This window comes from Python bivittatus, unplaced genomic scaffold (assembly GCF_059951505.1).
Source record: "Python bivittatus isolate LINGU-HERP-01145 unplaced genomic scaffold, Pbiv_v1 ctg000360_np1212, whole genome shotgun sequence".
Lineage (NCBI taxonomy): Eukaryota > Metazoa > Chordata > Lepidosauria > Squamata > Pythonidae > Python > Python bivittatus.
The window spans coordinates 189,434-205,641 of record NW_028277069.1 but is presented as its reverse complement, the minus strand read 5'-3'; the positions used below and the strand labels follow the sequence as shown (position 1 = coordinate 205,641).

The 16,208-nt window shown below is 38.2% G+C and overlaps 1 protein-coding gene across 1 annotated transcript; it reads left to right on the top strand.

Moving 5' to 3' along the window:
• The first annotated feature begins 8,261 nt into the window (after positions 1–8,261).
• On the top strand, positions 8,262–9,188 carry LOC103050738 (vomeronasal type-2 receptor 26-like). Its single transcript, XM_088143630.1, has one exon. It carries the CDS (start codon positions 8,262–8,264, stop codon positions 9,186–9,188), a length of 927 nt encoding a protein of 308 aa, XP_087999756.1.
• Positions 9,189–16,208: the final 7,020 nt, after the last annotated feature.

The window sequence follows — 16,208 nt, the reverse complement described above, 5'->3', positions numbered from 1 at the left end:
GTTTCTAGCCTTTTTTAAATATGCACCCCTCTCTTATATGAGAAGGACCTCCTAGATGAAAATACCTGGGGAAAATAGTGTGAGTCTTCCACTGGCTACCTCTCTCTATATATATATGCACCCAGAGTTAAATATATATCCAGAGATAAAATTAGGTCACAGATAGAGATGAGAGAACAAGGATAATTTTATTCTCTTTGGAATTTGTGAGGTGTATATAGCCACAGATTTTGCTATGGATGTAAACCCTCTTCTGGAATTGAACCCCAAAGGGCGTGAAGCCCATTGTAAGATCTATGGCTACGTTCCGTTGACCAATTCCAAATAGAAAAAAACCATCTACTGCCTCCTCACGATCAGTGTAAGTGAAGACACCAGTCAGTATACATCAATTGTGCAAACAAAAGAGAAATCACCTCCCTTCTAATGTGGTGTGGGTGGAAGTCATGTAAAACTTCTTAAAATGAGGGCATGAAATTAAATAATATCAGTGCATCTGAATACTTCATACACCATTCTACAGATGGGGGGTATCTGTTCTGTATTTTCTGTAATAAAAAAGAGGAATGTTCATAAAGCACAGAACCAAAAGCATGGAAAGTCCCTCCATAGAGGACATGTCCTTTTTTTGTTTGTTTGATTTGTGAAGAAATTATGTTGGCAACTATAATAATTTTGAAAAGTGAAGAGAACAGGATGAAATTTGGAGAGAGAGCAGCCAGCAAGAACCAACCCACTTTCAGATTCAAACATGGGCCACAGATCAAGATGAGGACCATGGATTTAGAAAGATTCCCCTAATGGCATTGGAGAGATCAGTCCACTCGGCAGTGCCTTGGACTCTCCATGACAAGATCATCTTAAACCTCCTTCTTGCCTCCCTCTCAGTCAGATGACCCAGAGTCCTTCATCATCTCCATGTTTAGAGCGTCCCATTACAGCCACCACTTCTGGGCCACCACTGTCAGCTGATTTCCTGGATGAAACCTCTCTTGTGGTTGCTATTGCTGCCCTATGGGCAACTCCTGCATAAATCCAACATGCTAATAGACCAGCAGTCAATCACCACCAGCCACTTTACCAGCTGGACTCTGTCCATGATCCTGTCTTGACTTTTTGACATGGCTTCTTCTTAGGCCCTGGAACACTCACCAACTTTGGAGGTGTCACCAGGTTTCTCTCTACCCCTTCCAGTGCCATGTCCTTCAAGCCTGCCAGTGTTCAATAGCCCTTCCATTCCTGCACACATATGTCCCAGATGGGTTTTATGTGCTATAGGAATGGGAAAATGGAGGCAGATGTGAGGCATTGCAATTGATCCTGTTCACCTAGATGTTTGGTTTGAGCATAGCAGGTTAAAATAGCTGAAATCTCCTGAAATCACCCTCACGATATTCCCACATTCACTCATATGAGAGTGAAAGGTTTGGAGGGATAGATCAATAGGCTGAAGGACATGGCTAATGCAGAATTCTAAGTATCAATACCAGTATCAATATTGATTAATACTAGCACCCTCTGCCAGAAAATATAAATGACCTCCTCCAAAGGGTTGATTAACTACTTTGTCATTCCTTAATACATTGAAAATGTTTCCTCTTCTTTACTAAACCATTCTTTTTTATTTTACATGGAAAATGGGAGCTGCGTCCCATTCTATCTATCTATCTATCTATCTATCTATCTATCTATCTATCTATCTATCTATCTGATTTCTATAGCCGCACATCCCAGCATGTGACTCTTGCTTACTTTGTTGTAAGAAACGAACATGAATCTCAACAATAAAGGCTATTTTGTATTGCCAATTTCCCTTATACTACTAAAACTGGCATTTTTTTCATTTAAAAAAGAGTTATCCATCAGCAACTTATTATCTCACAAAAAAACAAAATAATTATCTCCTACAGGAATCACCCTATTTTCTTAGCTAGGCTAAAACATCAAAGGTTGTGCAGATGGCTACTTAAATTCAACAACAATCAAGAGGCCATATCAGAATGGTTATAAAGCAACTCTTGAACCAGAGGGAGATTGGCACAAGGGGTAATAATGGATCTGTCAGATTCTTTCCTATAAGTTCCCTCCCTCCTCTCTTATCTGCCAGAATATCTCTTCAGATCCTGGTGAGATTCAAGATAGGAATTTGCACTCACATGGATCTTAAAATAGAAAATGACAGATTTTCTCATTAGGTGCATTCTCAGATATAAACCTTGGATTAATCTTTGGATCAACCATTGGATTAATACAGACTTCCCTACAGATAGGATAGAAGACAGAGACATTTTCACCATAACAACAGAGTCATGATGTTTTTCCTTCTGATGTTCCTTGTACACAAAGTCATCACAGTGAAGTGCCCTGAAGGAGAAACCTTCCCTGTCCCACATGAGTGGTACCAGCCTGGTGACCTCATCATTGGTGGGATGGTGTCTCACATTTTTTACCACTTTTATGAAATTCAATTTCAGGAACATCCTTCTCTAAAACCTTTTGACTTACCACTGTAAGGATTTTTTCTTTTTCTTTTTCTGGTTCCTATGCATTTCCTAATGTTAGCCAAATACCAAATAATTTCTTATATGAGGAAAAGCTCTTGGAGTGCAAATGCAGGGCTTTGTATATAACCTAAGCTGTCTTTATATTTAAAGGGTATCTAATCATGAGAAAAGAAATAATTTTCTTTAGGTTAAAGTCTTTCTCCACAAATGCATAAAACTTTGCTGCAGTAAGTCCTTTGAATAATATTTAGTAAAATTAAAGTAATTAAAAAAGTTCTGCATTATCACTTCTCACAAAACAAATACACGGTAAATGAATAATACCTTCTGAATTGATAGAAAATAAATGTGGTAGCTTGAAAAAAAGTTACTAATTTTGGTGTAATACGTATTTTTTGCAAATCATACAAATCCTGTGTAAAATATATATATTTGAACTCTATACAAATGACTGTATTTTAGGAAAGCTATCATCTTCCTACTTCGATCTGACACAGAAATGTTTGTTGTTCATATAGAAATGATGCCACATTACAAGAATTGTAAAATTACTTTTTCAATGGGTGTATTTAAACTATTTGCAGTATAATAACCAAATTCTATCAGGATGTCCTTGCTTTGGCCTTTGCTGTGACAGAGATCAATGAGGACTCCCAGATCTTGCCTAACATCACTCTGGGGTTCCATATCTATGACAGTTACTACAATCCAAGGTTGACCTATCGCACCACTCTGAACCTGCTTTTCAAATCCAAAGAATTTGTCCTGAACTACAAATGTGATCGCCAGAAAAATCTCATGGCCATCATTGGAGCACTTTTGTCTGATACTTCATCCTACATGGCAGAAAGTATAAATGTCTACAAGATTCCACAGGTAGTTTGGGCAGAGGGGTAATAGAGAAACTTTGACTTATTTTGTAGTTAATTTTTAGAGATTAGTTTTTTGCCATGGCATTCTGCAGGACTTCAATTACATCTAATTTGCTCTCCCTTCTGCATTTTTTTCCCACAACTCAGTAAGTCGCCTCAAGGTAATCCAAGCCAAATAATCAAAATCTTTTATTATGGTCAAAGGTCAGAAAATTAAAATGTAAATAGTAAATTACAGCACAAAAAATTAAACTTATTTGGGAGCATCACCTGACATTGTGTTTTGATTGCCAGCCAGCAATTGGTGGAAACTCTCCTTGCTATGTCTTGATTGGTGTCTGAACATAATAGTTTAGTATAAATCTCAATGGTTTTGCCTGGGAATTGTTTGAGGATTGGTGCTATGTGGTTCTTTTGGAGATCTCTATAATAATTGCAGTAAAAGAGGACCTGCTTGACTGTTTCTATTTCTCCAGATTCTCATGGAGATGGTTTTTCATGGATAGGTTTTTTATTATATCTGCCATAGAGAAGGGCAGAAAATAATCCAATATATCTAGCTCTGAAATATTCTTTTCTCAAGCTGGGAAGACTTCAAATGTTCAGACAGTTAGCAGCTTCCAGGTGTTCATGGTGATGAGCATTTTGGAACTGTACCTAAGGAAGCTACTTTTGGTTTCTAATACAGATATATTCCACAGGTAAGAAAGTATTTTACGTTCAGGTTTTAGTTGCTTCTCTTTTTCATCAGAACTGCCATGGTGTACGCAGAGTTTCAGAAATTTTCAATGCAAGGACACCTTCATTCATTTTCCAAACAGCAGTCCTTTTCCCATACTGTTTCACTTGATTCTCATGAACGACCACACTTTTTTTTTTTTTTTAGTTGACCTATGGCTCTTTTTCCCAAGAAGAGTTTCAGACTACAAAGTTATCTTCATTTTACTGCATGGTCCCAAATGAGGACCATCAGTACATTGGAGTAATACAACTTCTTCTCTGTTTTGGATGGACATGGATTGGAGTCTTTGCTTCTGATAATAATAAGGGAGAACATTTCTTGCATAAAATGCAGCCATTGCTTTCCCAGAAGGGCATCTGTTTGGCTTTCACACAAAATATTCCACAACTAGCCCACTTGGAAGACTTGTCAGAATTCTTTGATGTAATCTCAATTATTTCTGAAAACTTGATAGATCCTAAAGCAAATGCTTTTCTTGTCTATGGAGAATCACTCACAATTATGTGGCTCAGAATGGTTGTATTTCTACGTGATCATGAAAATAAAGAGAGTGCATCATTCAGAAAGGTTTGGATCCTGATGAACCCGATTGATTTCATACTGACAGGTCTTCAAAGGGGTTGGGATCTCCAGATGTTCCATGGGGCTCTTTCCTTTACCATTCATTCAAGAGAAGTTCAAGGGTTCAAAGAATTTCTTCAAGTCATCAAACCTTCAATGCACAAAGATGGATTTCTTCAAGATGTTTGGGAACAACTGTTTGACTGTTCATTTTCAAACACAGAATCAGCCTCAATGATCAGTGAAACCTGCAATGGAGAAGAGAATTTGGAGAATCTGCCTGGGCCTCTCTTTGAGTTGCAGATGACTGGCCACAGCTACAGTATTTACAATGCTGTTTATGCAGTGGTACATTCTTTGCAGGAGATAGTGAGATCAAGATCCAAACAGAGAAAAATTCCAGTATTTGAATTTCCAGATCTGGAGCCTTGGCAGGTAATCACTCCATGCCATTCCTATCATTTCTTTCAGTGAATAGTCATTTTCATCCACACCTTAATAGGGTTTGTTTGTCCTGGCCTATGGCCACATTTCAACATGGATGCTGAGGCAAAAAAATGAGCATTGCAAGTGGTCAATCTATGTTATAAAACAAAAGAGGATGAAAATGAACTGTACCTTTGCAAATCTTAGTCCAGTCAATGAGATTTTTGTATCACCCTTGGTTCCATAAATAACTCTTTAATCTCCACATAGAATTGCTCTATCTTGTAAATTCACCAGCTTGGTTCCACGAAGAATTCAAAGGTGAAGTGTCTGAATGCAGTCTTTCTTTGCTTTGTGCCCAACAGGCTTTTGTAAAATGTGGGGATTTCACTTTTCTTATTAGCTTTTTGAAATTTAGTGAAGACAGGGTTGTTAGACTGGGGATTTAGTGTTGATGTCAATTATTCTTGTGTAGTATAGGTATATTTTTTTCATGAAGTGATGCTGGTTTGTATACTTATGATAATCTACCTACAGAATTGCTGAGCTTCTGCTTTAATGTATTTGTCATAATTAATAAGGTAAATGTGAGGTTCATACCTCAGTTATTGATAGTTCTTTGTGGGTTGACATTTTCCTCTTCCATATTTCAAGCCAAGAAATATTCTTTGGTTTCCGAGGATATAGGAGTAAACAGAAGGGAAACTCATACTTTGACCCCTGATGCATTGTTTTCTTTTTGATTCCCTCCTTCTTATCCTTCATCAAGTAGCTCCATAAGTTTCTTCAAGGGGTTTCTTTTAACAACTCAGCAGGAGAAGGAGTCTTCTTTAAAGACAACAGAGAAGGTCCAGGTGGCTTTGACATCCTCAATATGATCACTTTTCCAAACAGATCCTTTCAGAGAGTAAAAGTTGGAAAGTTAGACCCCAATGCTCCAAAAGGAAAAGAACTCATCATTGAGGAGAAAGGAATCCTTTGGCACCCAGGTTTTAACCAGGTAGGAAATCATGCTTGTGTACCAAGGACCAAATTCCTTCTCTTACATGACCTCGTGAAATTTTGTTACATTTTGAGAGAAAAGGCTTATATAGGCTCAAAGAAATGCAATTCCTGGGTTAGTATATGTATGGTTATTAGTTTCACCAATTTTTGAAGGAGAACATTCGGTCAATTCAAATATTTCAAAATCTGTAGTCCATAAATCAAATTATTTATGAGAATTTGGCAGCCATTAGGCCCTGTATAGGAGACAGAGAGAGAGAGAGATCACTACATTTTAGTTCAACACATGACCCTTAATTTATATTAGTAGTTGTTGTTCTTGTTCACGCTTACAATCTCATTTGCTTGGTGTTATTGTCAGATGATTTCAGGTGCTGGTATGACAGAAATATTAATGATGTTGATGGTCATTCACCTCATCCAGATTAGATAATTTCCATTGTCTCATCCACATTCTTTCAAGTCTTCATCTATCTCTAATGCCTCTAGGTTCTTCCACTTTCTCTTTGTAATGAGCACTGTTTCCCTGGATATTGGAAGAGAAGGTTCGAAGGGAGACCGTTCTGCTGCTATGACTGTGTTCCCTGCCCAGAAGGGAAGATTTCAAATCAAAATGGTAGGTTAGACATTCTACCATTTTTTCATACTTCATACTTAAGCAACCTGTAATACTCTAATTTAGGTGCATATAATTAGTAGTTGTAGTAGTTCTTCAGGCTGAACATTCATTTCTCGATCTGTGGATCAAATTTGTTGTTCAGGATTCAGTGTTTTCCAGAAGATTCCCACAGGTAGGATTTCCTATACAGGCATCAAATATATGTGCATTGAGCCATAGATCTTATATGATCACATGATCTATATGTATTTATTTATTTGCCACATTTTCAACCTCATTTGCATTTGGTGTTCATTCCCCTAAGATAATTCACTCAGAAAAAAAATAAATCATGAACTTTTTAAAACTAAAGCTATATTAAGATTTTTTTTAAAAAATGTAGATTGTCTTTCCTACCTTCAGATTTCATCGTCATAATTTCTGATGACAAGATACTCGTTATAAGTCCAGCTAAGGAATCTCTGACCTGATCAATATCTGAATGGGAGATGACCAGATAGTTACAAGCTGTAGGGTAGACTGGGAATTAAAGAAAAATGTGCTGGAAAAAAACAAGGACAAAGTAATTTCTTCTTACCCCAAAAACCACATGGATATATCATTTGAGTCTATGGGCATTGAGTTCATTCAAAAGCTTCTGTATCTTTTCTTTCTTTTTGACCCAGATTAAGGTATGATTTGGGGATCACTACTCCCTCCTTTAAACACTGCATAGATATAAGGGGAGTCAAGTTAATGTTAAACTTCTGGTTAAATTTTACATAAACAATGACAATTTTTACAAATGATAGTTTAAATCTCCACAAACAACCTTTTGATTGGCGCAGGTGAGTTTAGCTGTCAATGAATGCAGATAGTTTTTCTAATCTATTTCCCATTTTCTGGGCGTTATCAAAGTGAAAGTAAAGAAGCTTCAGCAGAAAAAGGAAGAATTTTGAATGGATCAGACCTTCTACCATCAAAGCGAAATAGGGTGTGTTTTTGTAGAACCTACTAATGTTCTCCACACAGAACACATAAAGATCATAAAGCTCAGAATAAAATACAGATTTCAGACTAATATACCTTTCTTATCTTGACAATATAATTAGGTGATTGTTTTTGCTTGTTGGATCCCAATTTTTTTTTCAAAAAGAATGTCCTTTCCTTTGTTTACTCACTCTTTAGGAAGGAGGATACCTACAAGAGTTTAAATGAAGTACTATGGTTTGTACCTCAGAGTCATTACTTCTGCTTCTGCTACTAATATCTTATATCCATCATCACTATTTTCTTCCCCACGTTTTGGAAAAATGGGGAAAGTCCAATTTGTCTCTGCTGAAATAAATTTGAACATTTTAAAAATGACTGCATTTCATAGAATGATTGCCCTCACATTGTACTTTCTTTATGCCAATTCTAAATGATACAATTGAGGAAAAACTGCACTTTCAAATAAAAATGATCAAACTGGTAACCAGTGAAAAGAACTCAAAATGAATAGCATCTGGCACCCAATCAGAAAGTAATTTTCAAAAATATGAAATGCATAGATGACAAATTCCTTGCCTTTTCTTCCAGATATGGATGACTGTTTTGAATGTTCAGAAGCTTATTATCCAAATGAAGAAAAGAAAGGATGTACCTTGAAACCGGTGGTTTTTCTAACTTTGGAAGAAACATTAGGAATTGGTTTAGCCTCCACTGCTCTTTCTTTCTTCTTCGTGACATCTTGGGTTCTTGGAACATTTATTAAGCACAGGGATACTCCCATTGTTAAAGCCAACAACCGGGCCCTCTCCTACACCCTCCTTGTCTCTCTTCTTCTCTGTTTCCTCTCCTCATTTTTCTTCCTCTGCCAACCTGGCCAGGTCACCTGCCTTCTCCGACAATCCACTTTTGGCATCACCTTCTCAGTGGCCATTTGTAGCGTCCTGGCCAAAACCATCACTGTGGTGGTCGCTTTCATGGCCATGAAACCAGGATCTCGGATGAGGAAATGGGTGGGGAAAAGATTGGCCTTTTCTACTGTCCTTTCCTGCTCTCTCTTCCAAGTCTGGATTTGTACTCTTTGGTTGTCAACATCTCCCCCATTCCCCGAGTTAGACATGCACTCAGAAGCCAAAGAAATTATTTTCCAGTGCAATGAGGGGTCAGCCTCCTTCTTCTACTGCATCTTGGGCTACATGGGGATCTTGGCGTTTGCCAGCTTTCTTGTGGCCTTTCTTGCCCGTAAATTGCCTGACAGTTTTAATGAAGCCAAGTTCATCACCTTCAGCATGTTGGCCTTCTGCAGTGTGTGGGTCTCCTTTTTTCCAGCCTATCTGAGCACAAAAGGAAAGGCCATGGTAGCTGTGGAGGTCTTCTCCATCCTCTCCTCCAGCGCTGCATTAGTGGGGTGCATCTTTTTGCCAAAATGCTTCATCATTGTTTTCAGGCCTCAGCTAAACCAGAAGGAGCAACTAATAAAGAGGAATTAGTACATCATGTGATCTTTAATGATATGAGACATTGCTGACAAAAAAGAATAGAAAGCCTGTTTGCTGTCTACAGGAAACATATAGAAGTTGCTATTTCCATCAAAGGAAGATATATGGTTGATGCTGCTGCTGCTGATGATGATGATGATGATGATGATGATGATGATGAAAAAGAAGAAAGATTTATTACGGACACCCATTCCAAAAGATGTGCTCATGCTGCTGCATTTTCAACCATTTTCCAAGGTTCTTTGACCTAACCCATTCTCCCTTTCAACACACAAACTAACAAGACTTGGAGAATCTAGCTTTCTTGGTTTCTGTTTGTAGATTTGTTATATTGACTCAACGGATGTCCAGTGTTTGCAGCTGCCACGTTCATCCTTTTTGTACTTTCAAATCATAACCCCCTTAACTTTCTATGGATGTGTATTTAACACGGTATCATAGGTTATGAGTTTTTGATTGGTTAGTGTTCTTTAACATGTAAAATTTATAAAGTTCCTGAAACCTGTATATATAACAGTATTTACAAATAGTTTTCAGGCTAGGTCATAACCACTCTATCTCTGCCCATCATTTTATTACCACTGTAACTTATTATCAGATTTTAATAATATTGAAAATTTAGTGAATGAAATGAAATGTATTTTTCCTTCTGCCTCATCCTTTATTAGAAATATATGCTGACCAATGACCATAATAAAGATTGTTTTGATTTGATTTGATATTAGAAGTGCAGCATTTGGGATGAAAAGCAAAGGTGAAATTTGCCCCAAATCCTAGGAAAAAATATACACCACTGTCTTATTTACGCAGACATAAATTTAGGTTGCTCTTGATGGGAATGGGCAGAGATTTTTTCCACCAAGGCATCAGCAGGGGGTGAGGCAATTCAATTTCTATTGAATAGAATGAAAGATCAACCAGAGTATGACAGGCAAGGGACATAATATCTATCATGACATACTGATGTGAATCTTGCAACTTCTATATCTGCATCAGATGGAAAAACGTAAGGGTGGAATTTGAGTCTTGATATCACCAAATAGGTTTTGTCATTTTGATGCCATCTTGGCTTCCTGTGGACACAGCTGTTTACCAGATGTTTCAATTCTCCTTCGATGGCAGGGAAGTAAAACCTATGGATGGGGCAAGTGACACAATTGATCATGAAAATGCAACCCTGTGTGCAGACATGGCCAATTTGGTAAGTAAGAATTAAAAGTACAGCATAGCAGGTAGGCCAGACCTCAAAAGACCCTTTCAGACAATCCAGGGTGTTTCTTTAATTTTAGAAGTCCTTGGAGATGGTGATGATGCTGATGATGCTGATGATGGTAATGATGGTGATGATGGTGATGATTTTCCCAAATCAATCAAATGAAGGATGATGTCCCTTTCATTGAAGCTTATGAATCCAGTGCAAGTAATACATAGACTGATGTTTCTGGTCTAGGGATGAGAGAGAGTAACTGGCTCAAAAACACCCATCTGACTTCTCTGTCTAAGGACAGACTAGAACTCATGGTCTTCTAGCATAGAACTCCAGCACCTTAACTGCTAAACCACACTGGCTCTCACTGAGGGTTTATATAGGGAACAAAATACACTTGGCTGTGAATAAGAGGGTTGTTGTAAGAAGGAAGAGTCTTGCTATGGAAACAGAATAGTCCATTCTCATCACCGAAATTCAGATATGCATCTTTTCTAACAAGAAATGGGTGCTTCGGAATTCTCCATGCCCACTTGTGGCCATAATCACTTGAGGACTTCACTTTAGTACTTACATTTTCAGTTCCTCTTCCATTGACCATAGAAAATAAGAAGTGAAGATGGAATCTATATTCTACTAAAACTCTCGTGTCTATGACCTCCAACTTGGTAAAATGGTGTGTCAGTTTTTGAACCAAAGTACCTCAAATGGGCTAACTTGATAGTATCTTATTTTCTGCAGTTTGACATGTATAATTTGAAGAAAATGTGGAGATCCAAAATGAGGGCCCTGCTTTTAAAGGGGAATATTTCTTTATGACATTTGCATAAGCCCAGTGAGCTATAAAGTAGCTCTTAGAAACCAACATACAGTTCTTTAGGTGAGTCCAAAGAAAGCCCGTCTCCCTGTCTCCTGGCCTCTGGCTGGCCAGCCGGCCGGCCGGCCGGCCAGCCAGCCGGCCTAACTCACTCACTCACTTCCTTCCTTCCTTCCTTCCTTCCTTCCTTCCTTCCTTCCTTCCTTCCTTCCTTCCTTCCTTCCTTCCTTCCTTCCTTCCTTCCTTCCAAGCTCACAATCCACAACTCAGCCCTAATGCCTAAAGAAAAAGGCAGGTTTTCACAGCCTTCAGTTGGCCCCATCTTAATCTCTGTGGTGAGGTTCTTCTACAGGGCAAACGTCTCAGTACTAATTATGTATCACTGTAAAGTGCATTGGAAAGGTTACCTTTTGAGTCCACAATCATACCCTGTGAGAAGAGTAGGTGTCAGAGAAGTCTTCTTTCCCCTATTGGACATCCTCTCTAGATTCTGTTGTTTCCTTGGCACTTACTGCAGCTACTCAGAAGCTATAACTAGTGTAGAGAAGCAGGTTGGAAGTTGCTCTTCCTGACATTTTGCTCTTTTGCACATGACACAAGACTGGTTTCCTCAAATGCCCCAGAATTGTTGCACGTCTACGTAAGCATGGCTTAACTGTACTACTGACATCCTTGACTTATTCAGAGGAGCACAGCAATTGCCTCTGTTGTAATGTACAAAATTAAACTGAGGGACAAAGATGAAAAAAAAGAAAGATCAATTTGTTGCTTCTGAGATTGACTACTACACTGGACAATGCACATGGCAGGCATGAATCTTTCTGAAATTGGGAAGTGTATCCTCAAGCCTTCTAAGTCAGCCCACCTAAAACTTCCTCCTCTAGTTTTTCCTTATAAAAATAAACCACTTGAGGGACCCCACATTTTAATTCGGATTTTTAAAAGAATAATGCTATGGCTTCTGTGGAATAGTGTCTATGTATGTGAATGTATATTGAGAGATAGAGATGATAGGATAGAGATAAATTATACAAAGTGTACAGCACAACTTTCCCAGCAGCAGTCACCCAAATGTACGTCATTCCAGTGTCTCCTGAAGTTTCGAAGATGGAGGCAGCTATCTGAATGTATATTGAGATATAGAGATGGTAAGATAGAGATAGATTGTACCAAAATATACAGTGCAAAACCATATTTCCGAATGACAGTCACCCAAATGTATGTCATTCCAGTGTCTCCTGAAGTTTCAAAGATGGAGGCAGCTATTTTGTAACAGAAGCAAAGAGCTGAGACAAGGGAAGGGATCCTCAATGTCAAAGCTCACTAGGAGGGCAGAAGTGCAACCAGATAGGAAGCTGTTTTTATTGTGGAAATGTTTTATTTCCGTATCTTTTACTTTGTTACGTATAATTACATTTTATTCTACTTTAGAAGAAAAGCTTCTTCTCATTTTCCCTTGCTTTAGCATCTTTGGTTTTAGAAAAAGATAAAGATAAGTTCCCTCTGACACTGTTTCCAGAATTTCCTTGAGGGGTATTTGATAATCTTCTCTCTCCCTTAGTATATAGTGGAAATGAAAAGGAATTGAAAATTTTAGTTTGGGGAATGGTAAGAAAAAGAGACCTGGGAGTGAGGGGAATTAGGGAGAAATATCTGCTAAACCAATGTGTGTGTGTGTGTGTGTATGTATTTTAGTTAGTTAGAAATAGATACACACATACAATACAAAGTCCTCCCCTGAAGCCATTAGGGGAGCTTCTCGAAGAAGTAGCTTATACAGTATATTTGAATTAATGAGGGAGCACCTTTGGTTTCTCTATTTAAAAATAAATTCAACTGTGAGGTTTTAAAAGTCGCTCTAACACTAACACTTTGTTCTCCTCCTGTTTTAATAAACTTTAGTGTCTTTTCAGTGGATTTTACAGCGATAAGTTAATTTACTGGTTAGCTCAGTTTATTTTCAGGAAGCTTCAGATGAGCAGCAAAAAAGAAAAAGAAACTAAGATGAAAGCCAGGAATTTCCACAAAAATTCCCTGTCTTCTTCAAGTGGGGAGGGGGCTCCTTTGAGCCAAATTGACTAGGGGAATCAAGGGTCCCAAAGAGCCCTGCCTGCTCCATCCACATTTCCACCCCCCACTGGACTTCCTATCCAGGTGGGCAAGCGAGAAAACAGGAGTTCCCTGGGGCCACTTCTGGACTAGTCCAAACAATTATTTCCTGTTGACATTCCTGTTCACCAAAAAGTGAAGTTGCAGTTCTCCCAGAACATTTCTGCTGTTCTTTTTACTAACATCTTTTTTTTTTTTTTTTGGTCTCCTGGATTTATATTTCTGGTTTGCAACTGTTTGGTGCTCCCCAGAGGGAACCTCTTCCAAATGGAAGCAGGGAGTGGGTTGTCTCCCACTACATTTCTTATACAGTAATCATCATCATATTTATTTTGGTCATTGACCAATAAAAATAGATACAATAAAACAGACAACAATATTACCCCTTTCATCAATAACTACTAACAGCCATTTGTGGGCGAAGCTTACACATTATGGAGCAAAATTTTGCAACTTTTAAAGAAATAGATCTGTCTTGATTATTTAACAAATAATGCAAGTAAAAATTATTGGAATGCCCGGGGAATTTAAATAAAAGAGGGGTAATCAGCTGAAATTTTGTATTGACCATACAAAAGAACATGGACTATGGTTTCAATGGCACCTGTACCACAGGGGCAGTATCGAATATCATAAGGGATTTTCCTGTATTTTCCTTCTAAAACAGCTGTAGGGAGAGCGTTAAATCGAGCTAAGGATAAAGCTCTCCTGAATTTTGGGACTGTAATATGATACAAGTATGAGACTGGTTTGCTCACTAGAATTTGGTTATTTGCAATTATATTGTGGGTAAAAACAGCAGTTTCTGCTTGGCCTTCTGTATCTAAGATCCTTTGCCTTAGTTTCTTATACAGTAAAACAGAGATCAGTCCACTGGGCAGTGGCTTGGACTCTCCATGACCACATCATCTTAAACCTTCTTGTCTCCTTCCCAATCACGAGATCCCGAATCCATTGTGGCATCCATGCTTAGGGTATTCCATTATAGCCACTTTTTCTGGACCACCACTGTCAGCTGACTTCCTGGATGAAACCTGGTTGCTGTTGCTGCTCTATGGGCAACTCCTGCGTAAATCCAACATGCTAACAGACCAGCAGTCAATCACCACCAGCCACTTTACCAGCTAAATCCTGTCCATGATCCTGTCTTGACTTTTTGACATGGCTTCTTCTTAGGCCCTGGAACACTCACCAACTTTGGAGGTGTCACTAGGTTTCTCTCTACCCCTTCCAGTGCCATGTCCTTCAAGCCTGCCAGTATTCAATAGCCCTTCCATTCCTGCACACATATGTCCCAGGTGGGTTTTATGTGCTATAGGAATGGAACAATGGAGGCAGGTGTAGGCAGTGCAATAGATCCTGTTCACCTAGATGTTCGGTCAGAGTATAGCAGGTTAAAATAGCTGAAATCTCCTGAAATCACCCTCATGAAATTCCCACATTCACTCATATGAGAGTAAATGATTTGGAGGGGTAGATCACTAGGCTGAAGGACATGTCTAATGCAGAATTCTAAATATTAATCTTGGTATTGATTCATATGAGCACTCTTTGCCTGAAAATATGGATGACCTCCTCCAAAGGATCATTGGCTTATGTGTCATTCCTTAATATATGCAAACATTTTCTCTTCTCCATTAAGCCACTCTTTTCATTTTACGTGGAAAATGGGAGCCCTCTTCCACATGGATTTCAACAATTAAGGCTCTTTCGTATTACCAGTCTCCCTCATACTGCTTTAATTGGCATGTGTTCATTTAAAAAAGAGTTTAACCATCAGCCATTTATTATCTCACTGCAAACAAAATAATTATTTCCTACAGGAATCACCCTATTTTCTTAGCTAGGCCAAAACATCAAAGGCTGCGCAGAAGTCCATTTAAATTCAACAACAATCAAGAGACAAGTACTGGTTTGGTTATAAAGCAACTCTCGAACCGGAGGGAGATTGGCACAAGGGGCAATAATGGCTCTGTCAGATTCATTTCCACAAGTTCCCTCCCTCCTGCCTCATCTGCCAGAACATCTATTTGAAAGATAGACCCACATCTTCTCTCCATAAACAGAGAGTCACAATGTTGCTCCTCCTGGTGTTCCTGGTGAACAAAAGAGCTACTCTGAGCTGTCCTGCAAGTGATGCCTTCCCTGTCCCACATGAGTGGTACCAGCCTGGTGACCTCATCATTGGAGGGATGATGTCTCACATTTTTTACAACTACAATGAAGTTCAATTTAAAGAGCATCTTTCTCTAAAACCTTATGACTTACCACTGTAAGATTTTTTTTTCCTTCCCATGCATTTTCTAATCTTAGTCAGATCCCCAAACTTTGCTCATATGAGTAAAAGCTATTGAAGCCTAAATCCAGAGTTTTTGTCTATAATGTAAGCCTTCTTTGTGTTTTGAATATATTTGGTTGTGGGATAAGAAATCATTTTCTTTACATTATGTTAAAGTCTTTTTCATGAAATATATGAAAACTTCAGTGCAATGAGTCTTTTGAAGAACATTTAGTGAGCTTAAGGTAACTAAAAGTAGTTCTGCATTATCACTCCTCACCAAACATCCATACAGTAAATGAGTGATACTTGCTGAATTTGCTCATATTCTATTTTGTACTAAATTGATAGAAAATAAATGTGAGAGAAAAAGCAACTGCTTTTATTTGGTGTAGTACATATTTTGGCAAATCATGGAGATACTGTGTAAAAAGGATATTTGAACGCTATAAAAATTATTTAGTATTTTAGAAAAGCTATCATCTTCCTACTTCTATCAGGGACAGAAATATTTCTTATTCATATAGAAATGATGCCACATTACAAGAAGTGTGAAATAACTTTTTCAATGGATATATTTAACCTATTGGCAGTGTAATA

Bases quoted from the DNA above. Each gene is read 5' to 3' on its own strand.
- LOC103050738 (XM_088143630.1), top strand. From the start codon at position 8,262: ATGACAAATTCCTTGCCTTTTCTTCCAGATATGGATGACTGTTTTGAA.